Here is an 11572-nt window from a genome sequence, read left to right as displayed (position 1 = left end):
TTTCTTTCTTTCTTTCTTTCTTTCTTTCTTTCTTTCTTTCTTTCTTTTTAAGAACCTTTTAAGGTAATTGCAGACATGGGGCTTTTCTATCCCTAAACATTAAAAAAATTTTTTTTAGTGTTTATTTATTTTTGAGAGAGAGAGAGAGACACAGAGCGTGAACAGGAGAGGAGCAGAGAGATAGGGAGACACAAAATCAGAAGCAGGCTCCAGGCTCTGAACTGTCAGCACAGAGCCTGACGCGGGGCTTGAACTTACAAACTGCAAGATCATGACCTGAGCTGAAGTTGGATGCTTAGCTGACTGAGCCACCCAGAAGCCCCTCTACTCCTAAATATTTTAGTGTGAATTTCCTTAAAAAAAAAAAAAAAAAGGACAGTCACTTATACAATCATAGTACAGTTATCAAATGCAGGAAATTAACATTAACACAATGCTTTATCTGATCTTTTGACCTAACTCATATTTGCTCAATGGTTCCATTAGAAAACAAACAAACAAACAAACAAACAAACAAAACACATGGTCCAGGAGTGAATCCAGAATTGCATATCATATTTGATGTCATGTCTCTTTAATTTCCCTTAATCTGAAATGTAGTCTTTCTTTGTCTTGTACTGCCTTGATATTTTCAAAAAGTACAGGCAAGATGTTTTGTAGAATGTTCCTCAGTTTTGGGTTTGTCTGGTATTCCCTCATGACTGGATTCAGGTTGTACATTTTTGGCAGGCATGCCCAAGAGAGTGATGTTCTAGTCCTTCCATTGCTTCATAGGTTATTTACTTTAACAGGCCTGAGTCCTAGTGTTGAAAGGATTGTTTTCTTTGGTGTTTATTCTTGCTTTTACATTTACTGTAAAGTTAAAAAGACGTTAACATTAAGAGTTATTGCAGGTTGTTTGTTTTTAAGCTAAAAGATGTAATAAAATGATCACTTCTTATATTCCAGGCAGTCAAGTTCAAATTTATCATACACTCCTCTTTGCCTACTATTCTTAATGAGCTCACTCTTCCCAGACAGGTGCAAGAAACTAGTGAATGTTTGTACCTGGTGAGACAGATAGATGACCTTGTCTTGTCCTAAAACTTTAAAGGGAAAACAATTTTTGTTGTGCACTTAAATTTTCTTCTCATATTGAAAGGGCAGTGCAAGCGAACTTTGAAATACGCCCTTCACAATTAAATTTCTGCAGCCCCCAGACTTCATAGAGTGCTTGCCAACATCTGAGCTATTTAAAACCACTTATGATGCACTTTTCCTTAACCTGTACTTTGATAGCACTATGGGGAGCCTACGTTTTTAAGGAATCATTTCCTTTTTATACATAAACAAGCTTTGGCAATCTGTCCTTTGGTTAATTTGCTGTGTTTGCATTTTCTTCCCTTATCTAGCCAATCAAAAACCCCCCAACAGGGAAGAAATATGTTAGATGCCCTTGTAATTGTCTCCTCATTTGTAAGGACACATCTCGGCGAATAGGATGTCCGAGACCTAACTGGTAAGAGATAAACATTCATTCATTCATTCATTCGTTCATTCACCTAGTATTTATTAAAGGCTTATTATGTGCCAGGCTTTGTTCTAGAGTCTTTGTCCTCAAAGTAATTACAGGAGTTAGATTATTATTTTCCCTTTGTTAAAGGAATGATATGATTAGTTTGAAATTAATGGTCACAAGTATTTATAAGATATAATATTCTTGAATGAGCAATGAAAGATTTCTTGATATTATGTCAGTACTTAATGCAGTGTAATAAATTAGTGACTCATGAAACTTATTTAAAAGTAACCACTTATCCTCATTGTTATGTATATAGTGAAGTTATTAGGAACACTTGTAATAAGGATATTTATGAGATCTCTAGTTGCAACCTGTATTCACACTGGTATTATATGAGTGAATGGAATAAACCCATTCTGTAACACATGTAGTCAAATGTTTAAATAGTTGTAATAAAGGTGTTTCTAAAAATACTATTTGTAAGCCATTTCAGACCCCTGTTTCATCAGTGAAGGGAGGTGGCACCCAACTGTTATGTATATATGAGTGATTAAGATCAACTCAAATAAAGATGTTCCAAAGGGAAAAAAATAAGTAAAAGTAACCGCCTAGTTTACCTTTGATGAAATTCATCTTAATCTGGAAGTGGTTTAGTCATCATTATGTACCTTACCATGTGCTATACTGGTCTTTGCTGAACATACTCTATGCAGTAAATTCTGGAGCTATTTGCCCATATCAAATGCCATTATAGATGTGCCCAGATCGGAGTCTATCAAGACTTTACCTGTGTTTTTTCTGTGATTTCTGGCTCTTTGACCTTTCTATGAATCATTTGCAACCCCATCTGATGGCAGGTGAGGGAAGAGAAAGAAGCCTTCTCATCTTCCTTTTTGTCCAACTGTGATTAAATAGACATCAAGGAATACCAACCTACTCAGAGAAATTTGGTTGTGACTCAGCACTTTGGTACCTTCATGGCACGCAACGTATTTATTGATATGGAATATTTTAACTTTTGTAGTTTTCTACAAAACTCAACTTGTGTTCCTAGATAGGGAATGATAAAAACTATTTTCTGATTTGGACTTATAAGAACTTGAAAAAGGCAGTGAAATGGTTCCCAAGGTCATTGATTAGGAACCAACACTATAATACATGGTTTCCATCAAAAATATTAAAAACTCTCATTTTTTTTTTTTGCTTTTGAAGTATTGCTTATTACTACTTTCTGTGAATTTAGCTTCGAAGCCTGACAATTTATTTATTTTCAATGCTATATTCCATGTTTTTGGTCATATATTACAGGTTTTGCCCTCAGTCCATTTGTGGGATAATGACGTTGTTTCATTTCTCTCTCCACAGTAGACGCATAATTAACCTTGGCCCAGTAATGCTTATTTCTGAAGAACAACCAGCTCAACCTGCATTGCCAGTCCAACCAGAAGGTACAAGGGTCGTGTGTGGGCATTGTGGAAACACATTCCTGGTAAGTAACCGGACATTTGTCACAGTGACATCAATCTGTAACATGTAGGTCACGATCACATAGATTTGACCACCGCTCATGGTCTTGTAGTTTTATCCAAGTGCACTTAATCAGAAGATTTGTGGTTTCTAGATTCAAGAAAAATTCTTATTATAACTTATCAAAATTTTTTCTGCTTTTTAAAAAATTAAACTTGGAGTTAAAGGGAGTTAACTCTGGTGTCCATAATTAGATAAACTACTGGGGAAAAAATAAGAAGTTATAAGTAGTTATAGGAATTCTTGTTCAACTAACTTTTAACTCTAACCCTAAGTTTGATTTTTTTTAATACATTTTTTTCAATGTTTATTTACTTTTGAGAGAGAGAGAGAGAGAGAGAGACTGAGTGGGGGAAGGGCAGAGAGAGAGGGAGACACAGAACCTGAAGCAGGTTCCAGGCTCCGAGCTGTCAGCACAGAACTTGACACAGGACTTGAACCCACAAACTGTGAGATCATGACCTGAGTCGAAGTTGGACGCTTGACCGACTGAGCCACCCAGGCACCCCTAAGTTTGATTTTCAAAAGTTAAGTTCATAATGCCTTGCCCTGTCAGAAAGGTTTTCTTTTGTTATTCAGCCCTCATAGGAGACAAAAAAATTTTCTTTAGAACCTAAGTATTAATGAAAACTTCCAGAGTGTAAGCCTGGGCAGGGCTGAGGTCACAGTGGTCTTCCACTGCAGGATAATCTAAGGGACGAACAGGTTTAAGCAAGTGTAGATGATTTGCATTTTTTTCCTTCTAATTTTTATTTTTAGTAGAGTAATTCATGTGCATAATTTCAATGTTAAATGGGATTGTAAAGCTTATAAGGAAAATAGTGATCATCCCCAAATACCATCCTGCAAATACTTCCAGCATTTCCAGCTGCTGTGCTGGTATTATGTACATGTGTTTAAATTGTTTGTTTACCCTTTTTTCTTTTTGATTTTAGATATTACCTATTACCCTGTACAATGCAGGTTGAGGCTTTAGCACTCATAACATCCCTTCCCCCACTCATAGTCCTTTTCTCGATTCCATGCTCCAGCTAGAGTTTTAATATTTTTTTCAATTAATGCTTAATGTTTACATTTTTTATGATTAGGTAAATTATGTCCACAGCTTAGCCAAGCATTATATTATATTTTGGCACTGTATGACTTTTCAGATTTTTTTTGGATTTGTTAATAATTGTATATCCTCCTTTTGGGGCACCTGGCTGGCTCATTTGGTAGAGCATCTGACTCTTGATCTCAGAGTCATGAGTTTGAGCCCCACACTGGGTATAGAGATTACTTAAAAAAAAAAAAGAATAATTGTCTCTCCTCCTTTTGAATTTAATTTTCTATTACAAATCATTACTTATTCCCATATTATTTTACAGAACTATAAAATTCCTATCAATATAGTCAGACACATCAGGGAATCTATTATTGAGGCTTCTTGCTACACAGCTGCCATTGTGGGATTTCCCTTCATCATTATCCGAGGATTTCCTTTTTTCTTTTCCTGTATTGGATCTCATGCCTTCCTTACAGCTCTTGGTTTACTCCTTCATTTTGGTGAACTACATCCCCTCTTAGCTTTCTGAGAAAATATGCAAGGAAATAAATTAGAGACCTTCTACTTCTTAAACAGTTTTTAATCTGATCTCACATGTACTTTATAGTTTGTCCAGATGTAGAATTGTAGGTTGCTAATTGTTTCCTCTCAAAAATTTAAAAGGCTTTGCTCCACTATTAATGAAAAGTTCAACTACTGCCCTAATTCCGTGTCCTTTCTATTTTTTCTCTTTATTTGCCTCTTTCTTCTTTCATTTTCTCCAGTGCTCTGAAATTGCATTGGAATATGTCTTAGGATGGAAAAAGAAGATGTGATACAGATACATACATACATACATACATACATACATACACACTGGAATATTACGCAGCCTTTAGAAAGGATGAGATCTTACCATTTGTGACAACATGAATGGACCTAGAGGGTATTATGCTAAGTGAAAGAAGTCAGACTTAGAAAGACAAATACCATATAATTCCACTTATATGTGGAATCTAATGAACAAACAAAAAGTGTAGATCCATAAATATAAACACAGAGAACATACTGATGGTTGCCAGTGTAAGGGAGTGAGTGTTTGAAGGATAGTGGGAGGTACAGGCTTCCAGTTATGGAATGAGTAAGTCATGGAATAAAAGGACCAGCATAGGGAACGCAGCCAATGATATTATAATAGTGTTGTATGATGACAGATGGTAGTTACACCTGTGGTGAGCATACCATAATATAAAGACTAGTTGAATCACTGTGTTGTTCACTCGAGAGACGTAACACTGTGTGTCAACTATACTCAAGTTAAAAAACATTTATAAAAAGAATGTGTCTTAGGGAGGGTATGTTTGAATTCATTGTCTGGGTACTCAGTGGGCCCTCTTATGGTCTAGACTATTTTCTTTTCTTTGTTCCCACTTTCTAGAACTCTTTAGATCACCTGAATTATTGACTCTTTTTTTCTTTTTCTTACATTTTCTTTGAAGGTTTGGCTTTTTCTTTTACTTACTGGAACACTTTCCTGATTATATCTTCCAAACTTAATTCAAAATTTTAATTTCAGATTTTCTAACTTAATTTTTAATCTCAAAGACTTTTCCTGTGTTCTCTGGTTAGTTTTTCCTTTTGCTAAAGAGCATTCTCTTCTCTATGGCATCTTTCTGAAACTATTAGTTCTATTTTTGTGTGAAGTATTTTTCTTCCTTATGCCTTGTCTCTGTTTTCTCCCCACCTTTTTTTTTTTTTTTTTTTTTTTGTGGTAGAGATTTTACAGAAAAGTTCATTTCTATTTGAGGGTCAGTCACTGATTGGAACCTCTATTCATGCAGCAGAGTTAAGATCTTTCTCCTTTCCTTCCTTCCTTCCCTCCTTCTTTCCTTCCTTTCTTCTTTCCCTCCTTCCCTCCTTCCCTCCTTCCTCCTTCTTCTGCATCTTCCTCTTCTTTTTCTTCTCCCTCTCCCATTTTTTTGAACAACTGTCAACTCTTAATATCAAGAAGTCTTCTTGGAGGGCAAGTTTCTCTGGGGAAAAATCCTGCAGTTTCTTGTGAGTGATATGCCTGGGAGGCAGCATTTAGGAGTTAAAGGTAATGAGATGAAGGTCTCATCCACTGTTCAAACCGTGGACTTTAACTTGATTCCTTTCTTTTATTCTTGCCTTCTGCTATGGCGGGTGTTTCTAAGTTCACAAGCTCTCTTGTCCAGTTTCTTTTCAGAATAAATCACTCTTTTCTTGCATGTACCGGGAAGAGAGGGGTTTCCAGTTTTGCGGAGGGTAGGGAAGCATTTACAGGGGATACTGCTAGGAGCCCCACCTCGGAAAACACGTGGTAGCCCCAATACCTGAAAAAGCTTGCTTTCCTTTGGCACATCTCTCTGCAGACAGGCAAGTTTCAGCCCCCCTTTCACTAAGCCAGCTCCAGGCTCCATGAGCGTTCCGTTGTTCAGAGATTTGGGGCCATCTCTCCTCGTTACCCTTATGGTATTATACTTTTTTTTTTAAATTTTTTTTCAACGTTTATTTATTTTTGGGACAGAGAGAGACAGAGCATGAACGGGCGAGGGGCAGAGAGAGAGGGAGACACAGAATGGGAAACAGGCTCCAGGCTCCGAGCCATCAGCCCAGAGCCCGACGCGGGGCTCGAACTCACGGGCCGCGAGATCGTGACCTGGCTGAAGTCGGACGCTTAACCGACTGCGCCACCCAGGCGCCCCGGTATTATACTTTTTAAAATTCATTTACCCCTATTTCAGTCAAGTTTAGGAAAAGAAATGGAAATGCATGCATCTATCTGATTTAATTCACTTAATCAGAATTTCTAGGATACTTCTGATCTTGTAAGGAGAAGACAAATCTTCTTCCTTATATTTTATTCATTAAATCGGTGACTAAGTTGCTTAATTAGAAGATATAGCTGGTGGGAGTAGTTAAAATATTTCTTTTTGAAAATTACTACATAGGGTAATACACGCTGTAGGTATTGATAGATATTGAGTGATTTGACTAAGTTAAATACATATTAAATATATTTATTATTTTCTTTCTTACATGTGAACAAATTATATTTTGAAATACCATTTAAAGATCTTCAAAACAGATTTCTTTTCAACTTGTTCAGTCAATTCCCCTCCATAATTAGCTTACATTTGCATTTGCTCAGCTAAATTTTATTCTTTAAATCCTTGCCACAGATAATCTTTAGAGCCACATTGTAAGTGAGCTGATTTCATTTGTTCAAATACAATTACTGAGTTCACGCCAGGCACTGGACTGCATAATGAAGGAACAGGAAGACACATTCCTTGCCCTCATGCAGTTTTATAATCTAATTGGAGAAGAAAGACAATTAAAATAAGAATTATATGAAATATGTTTAGGGTGTTTAGGCTAGAGTAGGAAATAACAGAGGGTTCTTCGCGCACCCACAGAAGTACCCAGCCTAGAGGGAGCGAGTGACATTATGCTCAGAGTAATGAAAGCTTCAGTAGAGCTTTATAATTAATTCTGTGTGTAGGGATGCTATGTATAAAACGGAACATGGATTGCATGGAGGGAAAGGCTGAAGAGGGGCAAGACTAGATGTTTGACTTTTATTATTCAAAAAAAGTGATGATGATGGTTGGGGAATAGCGTGAAGATTTTGAGAGAGAATTAATGTGCTGATAATAGAGTAGATAAGGGAATGAGGAAAAAAGGAAATCAAAGACAACTCTTAGAAAGGTCATATTTAATTTTTTGAAATTACCTGGTATGAATCCAAGAGAGTGATCCAAATTGAGAGGTTAAAACACATGTAGGTGACATGATTTTTAATACTTTAAAAAGTACTTTATGCATTTAGATATTTTCACACTAGAAGAAAACTACTAAAGTAATGAACAATTCAGAGACAAACTTCTAAAACTAGCTCTTTTTTATTTAATATTTAGTGTAGGCAAGTGAATCATATTAGCATATTAACACAGTGCATATGATTAAAAATCTTAATTCTTTAGCAGGAAAGGGTGTTTTGGATTAATATGTGATATTTAAAGATGATTTAAAAATTCCTAGAAAACAATTTTTTGGTAATTAGAGTACACAGTACATACCTAATGGGGTGGCTCTTACTTTTGAGAGTTTCAGATTAATGAGAGCTACTCGGTGTTGTAAAAAATAAATAAACTGCTTAGGGCGCCTGGGTGGCTCAGTCGGTTGGGCATCCGACTTCAGCTTAGGTCATGGTCTCACGGTTCATGGGTTCCAGCCCCGCCTCAGGCTCCATGCTGACAGCTCAGAGCCTGGAGCCTGCTTCGGATTCTGTGTCTCTCTCTCTCTGTCCTTCCCCTGTTCACGCGCTCTGTCTCTCTCTCAAAAATAAACAAACATTAAAAAATTTTTTAAATAAATAAACTGCAAATATCTTAATTCTGACTCAAGAACTTTGCCTTCTCCTTATTATTATGCTGACCACAAATAGTCTTATGTCCTTTGTCATATGTCCTTTGTCCTTCAAGCTTTTAACTATTAGGATTCATTTACTTTTTCTCTACTTTGTTTCAGCTTGGCTTACAAGGCTTAGAAACAATTGAGATAAGTTACAAATTTCAATAGCATTGAAAAGGAAATATGAAAATTTCGGGACAATGAAAACAAAGGGAAGAAAAAATATGATAAATCATACATAAGGATATAAATATGTACAATATTTACTCCTGTACAGTTGTTAAAATTGGTCTGAATTTTCACTTTGAGACCTCTAGAGTCAATGAAGAGAGGAAAACATACTCTATTACAAGATACTCATGATTTTTTTAAAAAAGATCACATCTGGGGCGCCTGGGTGGCGCAGTCGGTTAAGCGTCCGACTTCAGCCAGGTCACGATCTCGCGGTCCGTGAGTTCGAGCCCCGCGTCGGGCTCTGGGCTGATGGCTCGGAGCCTGGAGCCTGTTTCCGATTCTGTGTCTCCCTCTCTCTGCCCCTCCCCCGTTCATGCTCTGTCTCTCTCTGTCCCAAAAATAAATAAACGTTGAAAAAAAAAAATTAAAAAAAAAATAAAAATAAAAAAGATCACATAGGAGAAGGTTTATTGGAATACTGTGACCTGAAAGAGAATTATTTCCATGGATTAAACTAAAAGAACAATATAATGGACTATGTCCTCAACAACCTTCTGTTTATCATAACATCTTTTAATATCTCAGTGTTACAATGCTAAAGTTAAATTTACTATGAATCCACACTATTCCCACTATTTATTTCACAGCCTGGCTGGAACCATGGACGATGTTTAGAAAAGCTAGATTTGTATTTTCCAAACCGTATTCAATAGAACATTCATTTTGCAGGATAATAATAGGTGTTATGTGAATAAAGAGTTCCATGGTCATTGGGAATTGCTAGGATAAAAAAAAAAAACTAAACAAATATTTTTTTATAGGTGTATTTTATTTAAGTTTATTTATTTATTTTGAGGCAGGGAGGGATAGAGGGAAGGAGAGAGTGAGAGAGAGAGAGAGAGAGAGAGAGAGAGAGAGAGAGAGGGAATTCCAAGCAGCCTCCTCACTGTCAACACTGAGCTGGAGGTGGGGCTCGAACTCAGGAACCGTGAGATCATGACCTGAGCTGAAATCAAGAGTCAGATGCCTAACCGACTTAGCTACCGGGTGCCCCTATGGGTATATTCTTTAGCACTCTTACCAGGCATCATTGTCAATATCCAGGAGGGAGTTTTAATGTAGTATTTATACACATTTTCTAAGCTTCAAATCATTTTGAGGGCATCATCTAGTCAGAGTACTGTTTGGAGGAACGTTGCTTGGAAAATAATTTTCCAGAAGAATAAAGGGAATACATAGCATTTAGCTAGCCCCGCATGAAAATAAAAGAAGTTTCTTAAGACACTGAACAGTGGAGTTTAATTTTGCATTTCCACGGGGCAGATGTTCTCTGTTGCTGATGAAAGGTAGGTCAAGATGCTTTGTCAACCAGTATCTGACTGTGGGCTGACATGCCTCAGTAAAAACTAACACAGTCTACAATATGTGCCTGAGTCATACTTGATGGTTCAACTTCGCTCTGATGTAGTACCTTCAGTCAGGGTAAGATTTTCCTTATTTGGATATAGGACATACAGTTTGGTGCTGTAGCGGAGAGTAACCATAGTTTTAATTTGCGTCCTTCAAAGTGACGACACGACACCGGTTGCCTAGTGTAGCCAATAAAAAATAAAATCCAATAAGGTATTGTCAAATGATTCATTTTTAGCAGTGTAACTTTCTTGTGAGCCTTCTAAGGTTGATTAAAAATATATCTTGAGGAAACTGAGTTTACCTATTACATAGAATCGTTAGAAATAAGCCAAATATTGGAAGACCTTCGCTAAAAATGATTAGAGTTTTAGAGAAGCTGCCTTTAATTTTTCTGATAGAAGAAAGATAATTTGTTTTTTTTTCCCCTATTGAAGTTCTGGCAATACAATTCTAAGAGTGCAGAGGCTGCATTTGAGATAAAAGAACAGTAGTAAGTCAACTTCCTTTCAAAAGCACAAGTATTTGCATTCCCTTGAATAGGTTATGACAAAATCATTTCTTTTTTTAAATTTTTTTTTTCAACATTTATTTATTTTTGGGACAGAGAGAGACAGAGCATGAACGGGGGAGGGGCAGAGAGAGAGGGAGACACAGAATCGGAAACAGGCTCCAGGCTCCGAGCCATCAGGCCAGAGCCCGACGCGGGGCTCGAACTCACGGACCGCGAGATCGTGACCTGGCTGAAGTCGGACGCTTAACCGACTGCGCCACCCAGGCGCCCCGACAAAATCATTTCTAATAATAGATGATTTTCTGTTCTTAGTTTGCTGCATTTAAGTGAGTACTTGGAGATAACAAAACCCGATGTGTTAGGTTGCTGGCTGTATAATTTACTAATTACATAATGAAGTCTTACTTGTTTATCAGTTATAATTAAATTTACCATGCATAATCTGTGCTAAAATGAAGAACACTATAAAATGATAATACTGGACTAAATCACCTCCTTAGGTTGGTCATCTAAAATTCTAGAATTTCTATGCCAACACGTCAGCCTTCAGGCTTGGATTTTGAGTTCCTCTTCGCTCAAGGGTTTCATAATTGCCCCCTTGGCTGCTTTGGTTCTTTTAACTAGGAAAAACTTAAATTTGTTATTTATAAATAAAATGTGAAATGACGTTACAAGTTCAGTAGCTGTCCTAAAACTAATTATAAAAACATAAAAAAGCACTGATAAGATTTCTAGGTTCTTCACTGCTCAATATTCTGTACAACTCTAGCAATCTTTGTTTATTAGCACATTAATTCTGGCATTTTTAGAATAAGTTTTGTGGGGAGCACTTGCATGGCTCAGTTCATTAAGTGACTGACTCTTGGTTTCGGCTCAGGTCATGATCTCACTGTCTGTGAGATCAAGCCCCACACCGGGCTCTGCACCGTCAGAGATCCGCTCCCCCCACCCCCCTCTTGCACATGTGCGTGCTTTCTCTCTCTCA

General features: G+C 37.0%; 1 protein-coding gene across 5 annotated transcripts in view; it reads left to right on the top strand.

Annotated features, from left to right (window-relative positions):
- Nucleotides 1-11572, top strand: part of PIP4P2 (phosphatidylinositol-4,5-bisphosphate 4-phosphatase 2) — a 56059-nt gene that overhangs the window by 25746 nt on the left and 18741 nt on the right. For all 5 annotated transcript variants that reach the window (XM_040493953.1, XM_040493949.1, XM_040493950.1 and 2 more), the window contains 2 exons: nt 1392-1498; nt 2867-2990. In XM_040493953.1, the coding sequence (XP_040349887.1) occupies nt 1392-1498; nt 2867-2990 (231 nt within the window). The remainder of the gene's footprint in view (nt 1-1391; nt 1499-2866; nt 2991-11572) is intronic.

The sequence above is a fragment of the Herpailurus yagouaroundi genome, unplaced genomic scaffold (assembly GCF_014898765.1).
Source record: "Herpailurus yagouaroundi ecotype Mexico unplaced genomic scaffold, PumYag 186, whole genome shotgun sequence".
In the NCBI taxonomy this organism is placed as follows: Eukaryota; Metazoa; Chordata; class Mammalia; order Carnivora; family Felidae; genus Herpailurus; species Herpailurus yagouaroundi.
The sequence above is the reverse complement of the archived record's forward strand: the minus strand, read 5'-3'. Positions and strand labels throughout refer to the sequence as shown.